This window comes from Podarcis muralis, chromosome 10 (genome assembly GCF_964188315.1).
Source record: "Podarcis muralis chromosome 10, rPodMur119.hap1.1, whole genome shotgun sequence".
NCBI lineage: Eukaryota > Metazoa > Chordata > Lepidosauria > Squamata > Lacertidae > Podarcis > Podarcis muralis.
The window spans coordinates 19,364,595-19,385,291 of NC_135664.1; the positions used below are offsets into that span (position 1 = coordinate 19,364,595).

General features: G+C 39.6%; 1 protein-coding gene across 3 annotated transcripts in view; it reads left to right on the top strand.

Annotated features, from left to right (window-relative positions):
• POT1 (protection of telomeres 1) overlaps positions 1–19,833 on the top strand; it is a 60,709-nt gene extending 40,876 nt beyond the window's left edge. For 2 of the 3 annotated variants that reach the window (XM_077935830.1, XM_077935831.1), the window contains 10 exons: positions 2,355–2,518; positions 3,213–3,289; positions 4,295–4,336; positions 5,181–5,337; positions 7,422–7,627; positions 10,321–10,456; positions 11,972–12,066; positions 13,979–14,070; positions 16,424–16,529; positions 17,929–19,833. In XM_077935830.1, the coding sequence (XP_077791956.1) occupies positions 2,355–2,518; positions 3,213–3,289; positions 4,295–4,336; positions 5,181–5,337; positions 7,422–7,627; positions 10,321–10,456; positions 11,972–12,066; positions 13,979–14,070; positions 16,424–16,529; positions 17,929–18,038 (1,185 nt within the window). In that variant the 3' untranslated portion in view covers positions 18,039–19,833. The remainder of the gene's footprint in view (positions 1–2,354; positions 2,519–3,212; positions 3,290–4,294; positions 4,337–5,180; positions 5,338–7,421; positions 7,628–10,320; positions 10,457–11,971; positions 12,067–13,978; positions 14,071–16,423; positions 16,530–17,928) is intronic. The other variant, XR_013394564.1, reaches the window with a different exon arrangement.
• The last annotated feature ends 864 nt before the right edge of the window (positions 19,834–20,697 follow it).

Below are 20,697 nucleotides of genomic sequence, written 5' to 3' on the forward strand. Positions count from 1 at the left end.
GTATGGAGACTCATGATAAGAATTTGCTCTTTACAAACCAGAAGTATACAATGCTGCCCTCCAACGGAAAATACTTATATTGCACATACTGTTACATGGCTACAGCCTCTGCTTATTTGCTCGGCTGTGTTATGAGATTGTGAACATATTTTTTTAAAAAATCTGATTGCATCAGCTTTGCTTAATTAGATGTAAACAAGAAATAGCAAAAAAGTTACATACAAAACATTTATTTCTATTAGAAATAAAATATAATTTTATTGTTTTATAGTTTTGAACCATTATTCTTTAATAATTGTGAATTCTCAATGTTGCACAGCAAGTGTCTTCCAAAACTGAGTGGAGCTTCAAAAGCAGTTCATGTTGTTGGGCTTCTACTATTTAAAAATGGGGAGGCAATAAAATGGCGTGCTGGATGTGATTAATGAAGCTCTTCAATTACTTATCCATCTCCTGGAAAAAGTAAAGAGCAGCCAGGCCAGCAGATTCCAGTTAGGCTACAGAAGGCCAAGTCCCCACCCTGTAAGATCAACAACCTCCTCCTGCAGACCCCTAAAGGAGGGCAGAGCAACCAAGCCTTTTCTCAAGGGCCCAACCAGGCCTGTTTTTAGAACTGTGAGCATCTGCTTCCACCTCGGTTGATTAATATGAGAACCTGGTAACATAAGTTTGCTTGATTTAATCTTCCCTCTTTTTTTTTTTAGATTGCACTAGTTGGTGCTTACCAGTTAAATTGATGTGTAAGCTGTTTGGGGAGCCTTTCTGGCTGAAGAGTATAAATGCTTTGAATGAATGAAGTTTTATAGGCTAGGGTCCAGAGGATTACTTTGCCAGGGTAGCAAACATGGTGCCCCCTACCACCACCGGTTTTGTTGAATTACAGTGCCCATCCTGACCGTTGGACCTGTTGTCTGAGGATGATCAGATGTTGCTCCAGCAGCTTATTCTGCAAAGCCCGAAAGCAGGCATAGGCAAACTCCGGCCCTCCCAAACATCTGGAGGGCCGGAGTTTGCCTATGCCTGCCCAAAAGTTTCAGGGAGATTATCTCCACTTTCCATGCACCAGTAGGACTTCAACCTCCCTCGCCCTATTGAGTGACAGAAACCTATGCCAAACTGCTTAAGAAATCCCCCTTGGCTTTTAGAGATGTTTGCATGCCACAAGGGGAAAATGCTACATTTAGTTTGCATCCCCTTATACACATGGAACTAATTGCATGGTTCTTTGCCTCAGAGACATAGATTTCGATAGAGGCAAACCTCTCTCTTTGAGTTATGCTACCATAAGATGTGCTTTAATAACATTGCTGCAAACTTCCATTTTCAAGGCCTGCCCGGTAGCTATAAAGATCACCCTTTAAGGATATTTATTTTGTTCTACCGCAGGAATTGTCCATAAAGTAGGATTTTGGAGTAAAAAAGGCCAGTTGCTCAAAATCCAAGCGTCCTAATTTTTATGTGGTTTTATCTCTGCGAGGCAGGGCGTTCTGCTCTCAGTGAAATGCAGGAAGTGTCTGTGATACATTAACACCATCTAATGGATGTTAAAGGAAGCAGCAGTAGCTTTGAGAGAGATCCCTTGGCATGGTGCTAAAAGAAAAAGGTGGATATTCACCTTTATTTAGGTGACTAAGAATCCACCACAACAATAAATAAACATCTCCAGTTAATTGATGCAATTCCGAGTAAATAAATGTTTACTAGACACCATCCCTGACCATTGGCCTTGCTTGTCCAACAACAACTAGAAGACCATAGGAACTGTTGGAAGCTGACTTGAGAGAACAAAGTTGAATGAAAATTGAATGAAAAATTAGCAGACTGCTGCTTGATACATAAAAGACAGGGCCCTTTCTATTGTTTCACCCTGGCTGTGAATCTTATCCACAACCATAGAGATTTGATTGGTCCTTTCTCCTTTAAGTTTTAGGTGCGCTTTTATTTTGTTTAACCGACCGTCAACTGTGGGGTGAAAATTCTGCACCCCTGTTTTTATACTGAGTTGCTTTATCCTGCTCCTGGTTTTGACATGCAAAATCAACTTTAGTAATTTGAACTGTTTTATGGTGTGCTAATGTATTTTATGTTTCTTTTTTGTAAGCTATTCTAAGTTTATTTTCTAAAAGGTGGTGCGATATAAACTCATGTGGTATATTATTTTAATGACGTGCTGATTTTGAACGAAAAGATCTGAAAGCAGTTTGTATGCTAAAAAGGAAACAACATGTTCAGAAAAGTTGTCTCTGGCACAGTGTGGTCTAGTTGCACGGCATCATCTTCCTTAACTCTCTTTTATAGATGAAAACAATGAGTCTTGCTTTGCCTTCTGAAATAACTGTTTTATATATTTCAAGGTTGGAAGCTTTATTAGATTGTACAGTTTGCATGCAAAATTCCAAAGTCCGGAAGATGAGCCTGATGTTTCATATCTACAATTTCATCTTCATGGTGGTACCACGTACGGCCGTGGGATTACAAGCCTGCCAGAAGGCCACGCCGATGTTGAGGATCTAAAGAAGTAAGTAAATAGAATTCAAGATAGGGTTGTGGCACATGCCTGGAATTTCCCGGACATAGCTGGAATACTGCAGTCGGAAGCAGTGTCCAGGCAGAAATCACAAAAGGGTCCCAGGAAATCTGGACGTATGGCAACCCATGTCGCTTTTGACGATTTCCCTAAATTGCTCAACAACTTTGGCAACCCTAATTCAAGACAGCTGTCATTTGGAAGAAGAGTAGGGAATGAGAGAAGTCTTTCATGTTACTAATGGTCAGCCTTTGCTTCCGAGTAATCTGAGTGATGGTTACTTCTAAACTCTATTCTAAAGAATCAATATGCATAAGAGTCATTGTTGTGGTATGATCGTGCATAGAATAAAAATCAAGCAGCATTAAGGAACCACAGAAAAATAGCTGTGTTTCAAGGCCCTGTCTTTTAGGGGGATACTATCATTTTACCAGCGCATGCCAGTACTACTTTGTATTTATAAAACTCAAGTCCAGCAGCGCTAACAATCTGGCTGTATTAGCATGTGAATTCAGGGAGTCATTGCAGCATGTTCAAATTCTGTTATTGAACATGGTGTCATCGCAATGGAATGAGAAGCGCAAAGTAGATTTCATCTGAGTTAACCAAAATCCCATCTACAAGGCCATTTATTTGTTTACTTCTGTGTTTTGATTATTTTCTTCAAAACCTTTTTCATTTTCAGATTCCTGAACTCTGTAGACTTGATGGAAGATGAGTCTTCAGAAAGTCCTTCAGAACCCGAGAATGCTTACTTTACATGTAAATAAACTTGAAAACAACACTCAGCTCTGTCTTCCTTGCTTTATAGTATAGTACTTCCATGTTCTTTTTATGGAGTTGCCTACCGTTTCTTTTAACGCAAGACAAAAATATTCAGGAAATCCTAAAAATGTGTGGACGTGAGCTGTGGTCCATCACTGACTTCTTTGATCTCAACAGCTGATTAAAAGTAGCTGAATTACATAAGATAGTTTTGCTTTCTTTGTTTATGTGCAAAATTGTTTTCTCTGTCATCTCGGGTAAGAAAATACATCCTAAGATTATAAGTTTAAGTGACAAGCAGGTGGCAACATTTTGCACCTCATATCAGGATATTTGGGACCACATTACATTTTCTACCAAATGGAATGCAATCTACGTGTGAAGCATGATTGATCATGTCTAAAAAGATCTGTTTTTTCCATGTTTTAAGATTTTATAATGTTAATGATTTCATTGTACAGTGGTACCTCGGGTTAAGTACTTAATTCATTCTGGAGGTCCGTACTTAACCTGAAACTGTTCTTAACCTGAAGCACCACTTTAGCTAATGGGGCCTCCTGCTGCTGCTGTGCCGCGGGAGCACGATTTTGGTTCTCATCCGGAAGCAAAGTTCTTAACCTGAAGCACTATTTCTGGGTTAGCGGAGGCTGTAACCTGAAGCGTATGTAACCCGAGGTACCACTGTACACTATCATACTTTTTAAGAACCATAGAATTGTACCATTGCAAGAGACTCCAAGCATCATCTAGTCCAACCCTTCAATGCAGGAATAATTTAATGAGTTGGAATTTTAGAAATCCTCTAAATAAAAATTAAGTGATAATGCTGTAAGTAGTCAAAGCTCATGGAAGCTGTTGCTCAAACATACGGCTTCTTGTCATCTTAAAACAAGATGTTTTGGTCTGTGTTGAAATTTGTTGTGGCATATTAATGTCTCTTGCAGTTTACAGGGAGATGTAAGTGGGACAAAATTAATTCCCCCTTTCTTTTCTTTTTCAAAGTAGGATCTTGTTCAGAAGGATGCCAGCAGTTACCCGTTACAGGTAGGGCTCACAGATGCAGTATACCTTTGATCCAAAAAAGTTCTTCTTGCACAGTGTTCTCCCCTGCAAAGTGTTCTCCCCTGAAGCACTCTGTGCTTCACCAAGCCCACTTTTCCAGGTTGTACCCCCTCTAGAATGGCTCAGAGTGTGGCATGGGAAACTGCAGCAGAATAGAAAATCAATAGAACTAACATTCTGCTCAGCTAAGGCATATTGAGAGTAGGGAGGCCTGAGATATTTGAACTTTGCAAATTTTGATAGGTACTGACCTGATCCACATCTCCCTGACTAACATGCTGATCGAAACGTAATATCCATCAGATTTACGCTTTCCAAATAACCCACCACTGTCCTCTGCTCAAAACGTATCACAATACGTTTTCGAAACACACGTGAAAATATGTTTTAAAATCCACATTTTGAGATGCGAAAAGTTTTAAACCCTTATTTAGGGTGGATTTAAAAAGTAGCAGATGAGATTGCATAGCCAGACGTATGAGTGAAGACATGCACAACTGACATGGATCAGAAATAAATTGGTTTTACCCATCGAAACACTTCATATTTCTGCCTGTTAGGCCATCAGTTGTGCAGACCAAGGGTGTGCCCACTCTTAGTTTGGTAAAGAGCTGGACACAACAGATGTGTGCATTTTTAATTTCAAAACATGACGTGTCTGTTCACATAAGTGCATATTCAGAATTGTCACATCTAGACCACAGAATGAATCCAGAACTTACAGCAATTTAATAAAGCTTTGTTTAAATTTACTTCCGAACTGGTATTTTCCTCTCATTTTATGTTTGTTCACAAGTACAAGCCTTGATACCTTTGTGTTTTACAGTGCTGAGAGATCACCAGCATTTTGAAGTGACTGCACTGAGTACTATTTTGAACAGCAGGAGTCCTCAGCCGTATCGCATCAGAGCTAAGCTGAGACAATTTGAACCTGAAAAGCTTCATCAGTCTGTTAAACTTCATTGTCCCCAGTGCAATTTGTTGTAAGTGCCATGATACATTTTTCTCTCATGCTGCTTTGGAGATGTTGCTTACATAGTTTCCTAGATTTTTGGATCAGTGGAACTTGGATGTACAGCAATATCAAGGGCTGGTTATCATATCCCTTTGTCATTATATATTCCACCCTAAAAATGTGCTAAAATGCCTGTTTAGATAAAGGAACATGATATTAGCACCTTAAAAATTCACTGCTGTTAAAATATAATGTGCACAGTAGAGATTTGTTTATTATTAACAAATGTTTAATTTGCCCTTGCACAAATAGCAAATACAGTCGTACCTCTACTTATGTATCCCTCTGGATACGGAATCTTTGGGTTACGGCCACGGCAAACCTGGAAGTGTATACTTCCAGGTTTCGCCGCATGTGCAGAAGTGCTCAATCACTCCGTGCACAGAAGCGCGCTTCTATTTACGTTATTTTTGGAGTGTGAACGGACCCCCCGAATGAATTAAGTTTGTATCCAGAGGGTCCACTGTATTACTTTTTTTTTTTACTGGGTAAGGTGTTTTTGCTTCATTGTGTGGTGGGTGACATTTATGGTATCAGGCAAATTGACTGACAGACAGGAGAAGCTTGCAAGTATTTCAGTGTGTTCCCTTCCCCCATTTTTTTATTGAGAGACTTCCATATAGAAGGCAGAGAATGATTCCTCCACCCCTAATATTAGCTTGGCTTCTTAATTACTCTACCCTATTAAGTAGCAGTCTTTGATCTCACTTTTATAACCAAATGAAAAAGAAGCTGAGGTGATCACTTTGATTCATGTTTAGTCCTAACTTGCTTCTTAATGTGGAATGCTCCAGTACTGAGTAATATAAGGACCTTAAAATTCCAGCAGTGTGCAGAAAGAGGCTTGCAAAGCACCACAAAGCATCAAAACAAAGAACAGATCAGGTTCCAGCACTTAGTGGTACAAGGCTTTTATTTTACCTCTACATATTTTGGACTTCGATACTCCTTCAGGAACATGAAATGCTTACAAGTTCTTTAAATTTAGAAACACTTTTTAATGAAAATCTGAACTATTCCTTTACCCACTCTCAGTACCACTATTCACTGCGGAGATGTGGAGAAAATAAAATGGAGTCTTAAAGCTTGTTTAAAAGATTGTTTTTAAGCTCAGATTTTCAGAACAAGGCATTTCTGAGCCTGTTCTCCGCTTTCTTAAAGGACCGCAGCCTGCTTGCGCCAATTACCTTGTGTCCAAACATGCACGCGGAAAAGTCTAGCCAGTGGCGGAGCTTCATGCTCCGACACTGGGGGGCAGAGAACAGGCGGGGGCGTGGCGCACCGCCTGCTGGGGCGTGGTGACCAGCGCAAGCCAGGGGGCAGCCGCAATGGCGGTGCGCTCCCCCCGCCCCCCTCTTCCTCCGCCAGTGAGTCTAGCTATTGTAGGATTTCTGCCGGGGCTGACAGAGCCACAGCAAGATTCTCCCAGCAGCAGAGTCGATGCCACTTACCAGGAGGGGCAACTTGGCAAGGTCAGGGCTCATAGCTGTCAACTTACAGATTTGAAAATAAGGGACCAGCAGCCTCGAAAATAAGGGATCAGCAGCCAAAATAAGGGATCAACAATTACTTTGATAAAATATATATTTTGTTGCGTGCAAATGGCCTTAGATACCTATTAGGTCCATAAATTACCATATAGCACATATTCAACACAAAAAACAGCAACAAATTGTTATTGACAAAGGACAGCTGGACATAGAAAGGGCCCCATTACCTTCAGTAGCTTATTTAAGGGACATCATCAATAAGCGACAGCAGCGGGACATGGCGCTGGGATAAGGGACTGTCCTGCCAAATAAGGGGCGCTTGACAGCTATATCAGGGCTGTGTTGATGTGCCAGCAGAGCCAACTCAGCTCTTCAGCCAGTGTGCCCACAAAGCCCTCACTTCATTGCCACTGAACCCCTTCCAGTAACAGGCAGTGAGTCCCCTGGGGCAAGCTACTCCTGAATTGCACGTTCTGGTAAAATATCTAATATATTCCACAACATCATTTTGAGCAGGCTTCCGTAGTTCGCTTCAGGCTGTAATTATTATTATTTTTCCCAGGCAAGAGGTTCCGGATGGGAGTGAGCTTGATCTAATTTTACAGGAGGCTTCAGCTACATGTCCAAGACCCGATTTACAAAATACATCCTTCTGCGAATCTGTTGTTTGGGATACTGAAAACCAGGGACAGCGGCGTGTGGTTATTCATTTTGTAAAGCATGATGAACTACTACAAGACCCAGAAGACAGTTTGATTATGATAGAAGGTTAGTTAATACAGCTGTATGTAAGAGATTGGATGGTATGCTACAAAATATCTTAGTCTTTTAAAAAATAAGTTTAAAAAATATTTAACTATTTTTAAAAGTTTTGATCCTGATAAAAAGTATCAGTCTCTTGCTGTTACCCTCATGTGATTCCACTAAACCAGAAAAACCTCACAAGAGAAAATGTTTGCAGCATATATATATACAAGTTTTCTTTTCAAGTTGATTTCTGCACTTAAAAAAAATCAGTTTGTGAGCAAACTTCATGCACTATGGAATAGTTGTTAATTGGCAAGCCCCATATATATAAAGGACTCATGCATAAAACACATTGCACGAATCATTCCCATGAAGTCTCTTGCCTTTTCAAAATCTTACCTTGAATTTTGCCCCCAAATAAATCTGCTTTCTTTCTCATAGTTCTGCAAAATACTTAATGGTGTTTGTATATAGGAGTAAAATAGAAAACCGGAAACTAAGCAGGAAATTTAGGTAGCACTTTTTGATGTGAATCTGTGAAATACATTTAAACATGAGAAGAGAAATGGGGAGGACAAGAATAATCTTAGGAGAGAATTGCTATATAGTGAATTGTGAATGAGACCCTGAATAATAAATCCAAAGCTTTATTTCTTTTCTTTTTTTTACAAATGTCTTTGTACAATATAGCTGTGGTTCCATTTTAGTTGGAATTCATATTCTGCCCTCTAAGAAAGTATTTTACTTCTTCTAGTAGCTGGATAATATACAAGCCCAAAAGCCTTTCCTGTTGCAAACGTACTGTACTTAGTCATCCTCTGGATGTCAGTGTTTTCACAGAGATAAAGCTGTGCTACTGTGAGAAAAGCAGTAGGCAAGCTATGTTTTGTTTTTATTCACGAGCCATACCTCGTGTATTTGGGGCACACGAGTCTCTTAAATGAATGGCATCGCCCCAAGAAAAGGAATTACTCAGCTGCCATTCATTTTGTGGGCTTTTGCGAGAGAACCTCCTAGTGGGCTGTGCCCATGTGTTTCTATTATAGCTTTTCAAATAACAGTTGTTTGTTCCAGGAGCTCTATATTTTTGTGTGAAAAATGCAAGTCACAATGATTGAAACAGATTTGATATTAATTTGTATAATAATTTATGAATCGCCTTCTAAGGTGGTATTCAAAATACAATATAAAACAAAACACGTGAAATCAACAACTCTTATCGGCTTTCCTCACAACTGGACTAAGCAAATTGACCTATGCTGGAAGATAGACATAAGAAGTACCATATTTTTCTGTCTATAAGATGCCCCCATGTATAAGACGCCCGTCCCCTATTTGGGGGGGGACTCAGATTTTTAAAAAAGGGGGGGATGTATCCATGTATAAGGCGCCCCCTAATTTTCGACATTAGGGGGAAAACCTAGTCTTATACACGGAAAAATACGGTATGTCTCTCTTGGTTCAGCTGGATTAATTAATTGGTCCTCGGCTGCCGAGTCTTGAATTTGCAACATACCGTCCACTGGTATCTTCCATGAAATACATTTCATCACGTTTGCCACTTTATGAAATCCTAATGAACCGTATCGGACGTTTGTGTATCTTATATTTTTAAGCTTGCATTTCATGCATGGTGTAGAGCACATTTATTTCAGTTATTTCTATACCGCCTTCAGGATACCAATCGTCCTAAGGTGGCTTACAAGTAATACGACTGTGTTCTACTTCCGCTGTCTGAACACCAGTTGCTGGAAACCGCTGTTGCACTCGGGTCCTATTTGCGGACTTCCCATAGGCATTTTGCCACCCACTGTGAGAACAGATTCCTGGTTATTCTAATAATAATAATGATAATAATAATATATTATTTGTACCCCGCCCATCTGGCTGGGTTTCCCCAGCCACTCTGGGCGGCTTCCGCAAAGACAAAAAATACACTAAGATGTCACACATTAAAAACCTCCCTGAACAGGGCTGCCTTCAGATGTCTTCTGAATGTCAGGTAGTTGTTTATCTCTTTGACATCTGGTGGGAGGGCGTTCCACAGGGCGGGTGCCACTACCGAGAAGGCCCTCTGCCTGGTTCCCTGTAACATGGCTTCTCACAGTGAGGGAACCGCCAGAAGGTCCTCGGCGCTGGACCTCAGCGTCCGGGCAGAACAATGGGGGTGGAGACGCTCTTTCAGGTATACTGGGCCGAGGCAATAGAATTGTAGTTTAAGAAGACGATTTTGATTTTTTTTTCAGGATCCTTTCTACAGAGTAGTTGGTGGTAGGAGCCCTGGTGCTGGTAGTGGGGTACAGACCAGCAGGAGCAGGTCCTGGGGTCATCTTAACCTGGCTCCTTCTGGCTCCTGGAATCCTTTGTCCAGCTGGAACAGACTTTCAGGTGGACTTTGCCCACCTGCCTGCTTATTAGCTGGATAGCTCAGTTGGTTAGAGCATGGTGCTGATAAAGCCAAGGTTACAGGTTCAATCCCCGTACGGTGCATATTCCTGCATTGCAGCAGATTAGACTAGATGATCCTTAAGGTCCCTTCCGATTCTAGAATTGTATGATTGTCTGTCTCTCTTGGGATCCAAATATATATGTACACACATTATATACACAAGGATGGTCAGGGATAAATTTGATAACTTGGCTCACTGCTGTTATTTAATGTGTTATCAGAATATTAAAGTAACCTAAATATAGTTATTTCTGTTTATTTATAGGAGGCACACTGAAGGAAATCTTGAAGCTCTCAAAAAAATTTAAAGGAATTATACCCGTAAGAGCCATGGAAGACGATCTTGAGTTGCTGGATCTTTCAGCTCCATTTCTTTGGCAAGGGAATATTCCACACTATGGGTAAATCTAAAACACACACACACACACACACACACACACACACACACACACACCAATATTAAATCTAGCTTCTTAACTCCAGTTCTGATGCCAAAATCTTTGATCGGTTGTTAGACCTTTGGAGAATTAGTTACTTTATCTGTCCTTATAGCAGATAATAAAATTGAAGAAGACAGGATGCTAAGTTCCTAGCTGGGTCCAAATTTACACACTGGTATTATTTTTACATCTGTGCTATGGGCAGGGTAGCAATCTTAACTGTGCAAAGTGCACAACTTCTGCCTCCTTTGAATTAGATCGGGAAGTTGTTTCATACACTAGAGTTGTGCATGCGTTACCAATACTCTCAGATGTCCCACGTGCCACTAGATCACTGGGGCAGGATTTAATCCGTGGCAACAAAACCTGCAAAGATGGTAAAGGCCTTTTTATGGAGGCATTTCTAAGCCACAAAAGGTAATATTGCATTAGTTGTGCCTTATCTGTAATATTGTGTCCACCTCTGGGCAAAACCATTTGAAGAAGAAGTTCAGGATGACAGTGAAATCCATATGGAAAGCAAGTCCTATGAGGAAAAGGTTGTGGGAACTGGATATATTTAACTTCCAGAAGAGAAGACAATGGATGGACATATAGCACTGTTCAAATACTTGAAATATATGGAAAGACTTGAAATACTTGAAATATATGGCGCCATGTCTTGCTTGCTGCTGCTACCTCAGAGGGTTAGATCTACGTAATGGGTTTCAGTTACAGGAGGGTAGAATTTGGTCAGACATTAGAAACGGTAACAATGGAGCCAATTTCTTGAGGGAAGAAATTCTTCCTTGCTACAAGGGAAGAAGTCAGTGGAACTAATGAAACTGAAATCACGGTCTTAATTCGTCTTGACTTAGACCCAATTATATTGGACAATAACATTCACTTTCTCTACACTAACAACACTTGGTTTATTTTCTGCAGTCATCAAAAGTTAAAGGATGTCTTTTTAAGCATGCTATACAAGTATTTGCATACTTTTCTTACCTGGAAAAATAGTTTGGTTGCAGCTCTCTTTTTAAAGACATACAAACATCATTTTTATGTTGATGATTTTTATGGCTATAAACATGTTCTAAGTTCTTTTTTTAACATTGCCAACGTACTAAAGAATAAAATTATTTACTTGTTAGGGCGTGGTTAAATTATTAATTCAGTCGTGTTTTAGCATATTGTACCATACCAGATTTATTACTTATATCATGTGAAGCAGTTTTGTGTCATTAAACAACAAAGAGCAGTGTTTAGAAAATATATGCTTAGCAATGTATCAATTTGCCTGACATTCTTCAGTTCAACTGACCAAGTAATTTATTTTTGTTGACAGTATCTTATAAAAGGCATTAAAGTTTACTGCTTTTCTAGGCCATATAAAATATCTGTCTATAAAACAGCAGGAAAATGTTCTTCTGACAAGTTTTGAGAAAAGCTAAATATACAGAACAGTTAATGCTATTGTTTTGTTTCAAACATTAGGTGCAAACACTGTTCAAATCCGAAGGCGATAGCAAGCTTGAGTCCCCTTGCTGCACAGAAAGATCCATTGTGGGAGCCCACTACCATAGCACAAGGTTAGATTATGCTATTATCCATATTTTTTATTCAGAAGTATTTTTATTCAGAAGTCCTGAGTGTAAATAAAACCACCCAGTAATGTCCGAGTAAGGAGAAAGCTGCATAAATCTGAAGATTTAAAAAGTTATTGAGTCCGGGAGAAAGAGGAAGACTTGCTGTTCATTCCAAAATAATTGTTGTTTTGAAGATGCTTCTCTCATCATTTGTGCCTTGTTCACATAGGAGAGCAAAGCTATATTAAGTTGAATAAAGTGTCTCTGACATTAATCTCAAATTAGATTGACTCAGGGTACTCAAAGCAGCACATTAGGCAGTGCTCAAAGCCCGCCCCCCTTTGTGAACAGGCCTCTTCTTGTTGTTTAAATAAGGGCATCATTGAGATGTAATAAATGGCTGAGTTGGTAGAGCATGAGACTCTTAATGTTAGGGTCCTATGTTTGAGCCCTACATTGGGCAAGAGATTCCTGCCTTTCAGAGGGTTGGAACAGAAGAGATGATCCTCATGGTCCCTTCCAACTCTACAATTCTATGCCTGCAAGAGGCAATTTGAGTTTAGCATACGGAGCTTTCCTGGAAAAGAGCAGGAACGTCCCTAGCTGAATCTCAATCTGATACGTATTAGTCTGACACCTGATGCATAGGAAATAAAATAGGTAGCTTTTAAGTTCTACAGAGTCCAGTGCTATTATTATACGCACTCTTCCAAGAAAGATCCTGCAGAATCATTTGATCTGAATTAAGTAATAGGGCTTTTCTGTTAGCCCCATAGCAGAGTGCAATGGTGTGTAAGCATTATTATTATTATTTTGTAAGGGACTTCCAGGAATGGTTAGGTTCCAAACACAGCATTTCGTGCTGCGGTCTCTGTGCATAGAGCTCCGCCCCCATGAAAGTGTGTTATGTGAATTTGCAAATTTCTGGAAGTAAAATAAAGCATGATTAGCTTCATCACAAGGAATAAATGCAGGGGAAGCTGATTTTGATAGTTGATTTATGTAATTATTCACAAATTATCACAAGTTCCATTTAGGGTGGCTTTTGTTCTCGAGAAATGACCTTGATGCTGATTTATGTAAATAAGAACAAATCCTGGTTTCTCTGTTGCATAGCAGTCACCTTTCAAAAGATCTGCATTTGAGCAGGCAAGAGGAGCTCAATTGCTCTGTCTTGCCCCATGCCTGCACTATATTCACTTGTATGAATCTTGTCCTAGCAGAAGACATAATGGCGAAACACAACCAGCAGCTTTCTGTTCTCCCACCCCACTGTAATCTACCTAAGCAACAACAGCGACAAAAATGAAACCAGAATTGTGTGTTAAAACACTAACATGGAACCAGAAAACTTAATTCAGTGGCTGTTCATATCTTCATTGGACTCTGTATTTAAGCTATACAAAATAAATTGGTGGGTTATTTTAATGGGATACGTAGCAGAGCAGTTCTCTGCAGGGGACCATTCTTCTACCAAAGAATCAGTAGCGCTTTCCCTTTCAGATTTCCTTAGGAATGGAACTGGGCAGAACAAAATGAATCCACAATGACACTGCCAAGATGTCTACTGGCTATTGGGAAATAGCTTATAAAGCCTACATGGAATTAAAATTTTCACTGGATGCAATTGTGTATGTAAATGCTATTGAGCATCTTCCACAGCCGTGTTACTATGTTACGAAGGTGCAGTATAGATAGCTTGTGTGCACATGACTGCGCAATTCACTTCAATAGAGGGAGCAGTTTAGTTGGGAGCCGTTCATTCACACTGAAATCCTCTACAGCAGTAATAAATCAGTGGATGACAGTGGTGTTGATGTTGTCTGTATCTCACCGATAATATATTTTTAGCTTTTTATTCCTCTCTTGTGTTGAGTAATCTCTAAACACAACTTCTTATTTTCCTCCTGCTTAGCTTTAGGACTTGTGCCCCTTGAATATGTCTTTGTGATGAAGTTTAAGCTGGACGATGGAACAGGAACCCTGAATGTGTATCTCATGGATTGCGTAAGAGACCAAAGCATTGTACTCTGAAAATGTTCAGTTTGAATATAAGTGTGTGCTTGCATATGGCTGTTCTCTCAAGCGACATGGAGAGAGGGCAGAGTTGCAGTAGAAGCAGTAAGAACTATGATCTAGTTTTAAAATGCTTTAGTTAAGCTCATGTGAAATTGGATGAAAATAGCCACTTTCAAACCTTGATTTTTAGATTAAATACAGCAGCAGCAACAGACGTATCAGGCCCAACATTGAGAGGGCCTGACCCCAACGCTAAATACTGGACACAAGCAATTGAGCAATTGTTCTTCTTGACACTGGAAGACTGCTAACTTTTCTTTCCCACGATTTGAAACATTTTGGAGCATATGCCATTTTAGTTCCCCCCAGTGTCTCTCTCTGGTGCTATGATATGCCACCATTCTGGAACTACAGTGCGACACACACTGTACTTGATTCCTTTTGTATCCTGGTCTCATTCCCCTACGCCAGTGTGGTGTAGTGGTTAAGAGCGGTAGACTCGTAATCTGGGGAACCGGGTTCGCGTCTCCGCTCCTCCACATGCAGCTGCTGGGTGACCTTGGGCCAGTCACACTTCTCTGAAGTCTCTCAGCCCCACTCACCTCACAGAGTGTTTGTTGTGGGGGAGGAAGGGAAAGGAGAATGTTAGCCGCTTTAAGACTCCTTAAAAGGGAGTGAAAGGCGGGATATCAAGTCCAAACTCTTCTTCCCTTTCTCTTTCTCTGTCTTAGTTTCTCTCTCCTCCCTTCCTTTCCAGCTGAAGGAAAGGGCTAGAAAGAGTAACTTTAAAAAAGTACTTGGGGAAGCTGCCATGGGATGCAGTGGTGGCCTTTAAAAGACTTGGATGGCTTTAAAAGAGAAATTAGACAAATTCATGGGGGAAAGGGCTATTGATGGCTACTAGCCATGGTTTCTGTGTTCTGCCTCCGTGGTCATAGGCAGTATATCGTTCTGAATATCAGCTGCTAGAAGCCACAGGAGAGGAGAGAGTGTCCTCAGTAAATGCTCAGTAAACCTACAAGCATTTGGTTGGCTACTATGAGAAAACAGGGTGTTGGGCTAGATTTATAATTCTTGGGGGTGGGGGAGAAATACTAATTTGTGGCCCCTTTCTACTTGGGAAAGTTTGCCCATCACTAGTTAGAGCCTAGGACTTGCTGATCAGAAGGTCGGTGGTTTGAATCCCCATGACGAGGTGAGCTCCTGTTGCTCAGTCCCTGCTCCTTCCAACCTAGCTGTTCGAAAGCACGTCAAAGTTCAAGTAGAGAAATAGGTACCACTCCAGCGGGAAGGTAAATGGCGTTTCCATGTGCTGCTCTGGTTTGCCAGAAGCGGCTTAGTCATGCTGGCTACATGACCCGGAAGCTGTATGCCGGCTCCCTCGGCCAATAAAGCGAGATGAGCGCCACAACCCCAGAGTCGTTCGCAACTGGACCTAATGGTCAGGGGTCCCTTAACCTTTACCTAGTTAGAATTTAAGCAAAGCCAAATCAGAAACAAGATGAAAAAATGTTCTTGTTCTATAAAAAAATGATAGAATGGCAGTCAACCCCCTCAAAGAGGAATGTGGGAAGCATGTAAAAACTTGTCAGTCTGACATGCTTGAACAAAAATGCAAAAGTAAGGTTATTACATATAGATGGACATGAAAATTATAGGGGGAAATGTTTTCATTTCTCTTTAACTTACCAGTTCTTTATATGCTGAAGTGTTGCAGCAAGGTACAGCAGTATAACTTCTGAAAATATGTAGAATCTGAACTCTTCAATTACATAGAAGCTATAAAGCAGAGATGATGTGATTACATCTACTCATACCAAATATTACTAATTGGCACCTGTAATTTCTGTTATTTTTAACTAAGTGTTGATACGCGGGTTTATAGTGTAGTAGATGAGACTACAGAGTATTCTGTGAGTTAACGGCATATTGGTGGTAGAAATTGCTCAACATACACTTGAGACATACATTCATGTTTTATTAAGATCTAGCCTGTACAAATGTGGTAGATTATTTCTATTTTAGCTATGAATTTTAATAAAGCTAAGGCTGGCATGAATTCCTTTGAGAGGGTGAATTTAGATTCACTTATGAATTGGAATAAAGTGAAGATGTTTTTTAAAATGTGCTCCTTCTTGTTATACCAGAACGTTAAAAACAGATTTAGATATTAGACTGCTTCTGTGAATAAACAATGCTACTCCCTTCTGTTTTTCTTTATTTGCATTGTGTTAAAAACATGAAGTGTGAAACATGTTTTTGTTACATGTAATTTTCATTTCTTTGCCAAATATCTATTGACTAATTTAATTATATCTGCATCATTTTTCCTGTTCTCCAGAAAGATTTCTTCCAAATTCCAGCTTCTGAAGTCCTGACCAATAATATTTTTCAAGAGAACATAGAAAGGATCATGAAAAAACTTTGCCCTTCAGGCACAAATCTAGGTGAGATACTTATCATAAATTTGGAAGCATGATTAAAATCTACATAAGTTTATCTTTTTAATTTTTACACTCTGTAGGAAAGAGAATTAAATTACATCTTTTCCTGCTGTACCACAAAACTACACTGGTTTGTAGCTCTGTTCTTTTTAAAGATATAGATGTATAATTTCTCCATTGGCTGCAATAGTCCAAAAAGAGAATTTGGTACAAAGGATAACTATTCTGTGCAGCATGGTACGTTTGAACTGTATCCTTAAAAAGCAACCTGGCATTTTAGCAGCACTGAAAGGTGTCTTCAAATGAAGTCACAGATGGTATACTTCAGTGGCCCTTCTGTTCTCTTATATATGCTGAAACCTCATGAAACTATCTATAAAGCCTTAAGGACCTCTGTACATTTGCCAGCCACATTTAGTCCAATTGGTTGCCAGAGTAATTTAAAGTTGCCTTTTCCCGTACGAGAATGTGACTGCCTGTATATACTTCTGAATTAAAACTGTTTGTGTTTGTTGATGACAAATGCTAGCTTCTTGTGCCTGTGTATTACTGAACCCAGTTTCATTGTATGCGAATATTGTGGATTGTTTTGAGATTTTTTTCCTCCCTAATAGAACTTGAGAAATACATTCTGGCCTTCAGAATTTAACTGCGCATAGTGCAAATATCTGATAGACTCAGCAACAACCATGACACTTTATTGATTTTATGCCAAATTTGGGGGGGGGGGGGAGAAATGAGAAAAGTAATATCTGCCATGCTAGCAAACACAGGAACATTGATTTCACTTGGCAGCAGTTCATGTATAAGGGACATTTTTTCGATGCAGAGTGCTTCAAACAGAAGCCCAGCTGAATTTTTCATGACTCACCTAACCAAGTTTTTTTCTTCACATGAAGTAGGATAAGTGCTTTCTTTGGCATCTTAAATATGTATACAGTCATACCTTGGATCCCGAACGCCTTGTGAGTTCAACATTTTGGCTCCTGAACGCTGCAAACCCGGAAGTGAGTGTTCCAGCTTGCGAACGTTCTTTGGAACCCGAACGTCCGACATGGCTTCTGATTGGCTGCAGGAGCTTCCTGCAGCCAATCAGAAGCCACACATTGGTTTCCAAGCGTTTTGGAAGTCAAATGAACTTCCGGAATGGATTCCGTGCAACTTCCAAGGTGGACTGTAGTGTCTTGGTTAAGACATTGCAGTCTGTGGTGCTGTTCCCTTCTACGCTACATGAATACCCTTGTGATTATAGCCACATTGTATGTGCCACTGTTTCTGTCCCACTGCTGTGATTCTGATTTATGCTTAATGTTTCGAGGTCTATACAACTTTTGTTTTTTTGGTCACAATTCTTGAATACAGAAAATGCCCATTAAAACCAGTCATTTGCTTTTGATTGTAGACGACCTGCCATGGCTGGACTGTTTTATCAAATCCTACTATGTCACGGATGGAAGAGAGCAGCAAATTTGCTATCGGGTTTTTGACACTACGATTGCTGAAGATGTCTGATATCCAGCTACTTGGAATATTTAAGGGTTTGTAATGTTTGTCGATTTCATTTGAATATATAAACGATCCAGGGGATGTTGTAAGGTGTTTGCTTTTTTATTAAATGTTTAAAGAAGTACTTTGTTCTGAATCAACATATAACTTAAAATGATTTTTTATATATATACTGTTGTTTGTCATGGAAAATTCACATACGTTCTTTGCAGTTCTCCAGGTAACACACAAGAGTCATAATTCACAATTCCCGACCCCTCAAAAAAAGCTTATTAGTTTGTTATCCTCTAGTCTAGCATGACTTTCAGAGTCAAACAAAAGTCCTTAAAGAAACTGAAAAGTCCTTAAAGAAACTCTGGAGCCAATCCTAAAAGCCACAGTGTGGGGCCATTCTCTAAAATGGAGCAGGCTGATTAGAAAATACTGTTGCAGTGCAATAGTCCATGTGCAAAAAGCTTTGGGTTATGCCACAATACAGATAGGATTTGATTAGCTTCTTATCACTGTTGAAACATACAATACAATGCCATCACATTCAGACAGATAAGAAAATATCAAAAATATCAGGCACATGCATGCATACAGTACAGTAATAGTATTTGAATCTGGACTATTCTGTACATACAAAATGAGCACAAAATACCTAGCAGCTAAGTGCTGTTTGTGATGGCACTTTCAATTGTGTTTGCCTCTCAGATCATGTTGCACGTGACCCAGGCAGCTAAATTTGGTGTTGGCTACACACTCCAGCTGATCTTCTTTTCTCCTTTGCATAATCTGATTTGGGAACCAGTTTTAGAGCCATGGAGTTTCAGGCTAGTAAGTCACTGTACTAATTGGCTCTTAGAGTGAAACAAATTGCTCTGGGTTTCTTTATCTGAAGTATACCTTCGGTATACATATGCTCATGCAAGACTTTACCACACAAAGTTTTCATCCACTGGGCAAGAATTGTATCTTATTAAAATGTATTACACGCTGGCAGCTACAACACTGTATTCCAAGCCATGTAAAATATTTAATATAGTCTTCATTGTAAAATTGTCTTGATGCATATCATGTGGCTTATTTTATTATTATTATTATTATTATTATTAGGTAATTAAGAATAGATGGTTCTTGCAGTTGTTTGTGGACTTTTTCTATAATGGACATTATTTCTGATCCCCCAAAGCACTTAACTGCAAATCTACTGAATATAAGGGCTTTGAGCTTAGTTATTTGCCTAGGAATGTATGACTGGCAATATTTCTCAAGGCATCTGTTACTCAGCACTGTAAAGCAATGAGAAATAGGAAAAATTAATCAGTGGGAATTAATTCTTGCAACGGAGGGGTCTTAAAATCTAGCCCTGTTGCAAGCACTTTAATCCCATTGATTTCAATGGGATTTAATGCTCGGATTAGTCAAGGGCCACAATCCCAAACTCCATGCAAGCAGACTGTCCTATTTATTATAGATTATCTGTGCACCTGACTAAATCTAACATTCCTGAAAGTTGGAAGAAAATGGGAGAGACCCTGTCTGCATAGAGCTCCAATGTATGTCAGAGCTGCAGTGGAATCAGTGGAGTAAAAATCAATTGTGCACAATTTATGTCTGTGGAATCAGGTCCAAAAAGCTCATTTCCAAATATTTATTCCTTTGTACTTGTGCTTAATAGCTTAAGTGGATTTCAGTACAGCAACCGTAGCTTGTCAAGGCAAGCTACCTTCTGTTGCAAACGTTTTGTGTGCGTGCAACATTATTTCCTCTTGTGTTTTATTATATGGATTATTTAAAAACATTATTTGGCATACAATTCAGTGTGTTTTGTGTTGACTTTGTTAAACCTTTTCAGATTTATGTTTGTGTAATATAAGATTTGGGTATGTCAGGATGTTCAATATTGTAAATACGCACGTGTTTAATAAACACTTTTCATTAAAAAAAATAATAATGTCCTTTTTAATGTTCACCTTAGATTTGTAATCTAGTTGCTCTTGGCAAATGAAAATGGTCTCCAAAAGGGGAAGTTTATGTAAATGGAAGAAAGTTGGTTCTTTTTCCTCTAGGCTATTGATGTAGAAATGTGTAGACGGGTGGACTAATAATATTTCATATTCTTATATGCCAGATAGAGGGGCTATTTGAGAACTAACTTTGTTCATCAATCCTTCTGTCAATCTGCAAATGCCTGTTTTTCCTTCTGAATGCATGCACTGGGAAGTGAAAACCCAGATCACTACATGGGCCCAGACTAAAATAGGCACTCAAATCCCTGTTCACCCGCTAAAATCATGCTGTTATCAACACATGTATTAATAACTGGGGGAAGTAGGACATAAACCAGCTTCACACTTGTGAAGAAAACTGGCTTATGGGTTATATTCTGGCATATGGGTTTCTCAAGTGTAAAGACAAAAAAACCACTTCTGCTGTGTAGTATATGCTGTTGGGCCAAATTCAACGTTACATACAAAGCCTTATGTGGCTTATGACCCACTTAATGGGTGGAATGCCTTTCCCCCCATTTGTGGAGCTCCTTCCCCCTTCAAATGTGATCATTGTTGACCCTCATTTTCAGCACAGATTAAAAAACATATATTTTCACCCAGACCTTTTGCTGAGCTCTGTCTCCTCTGCACAAGCACTTTGCTTTTGTCCCTATATTGAATACTGTTGA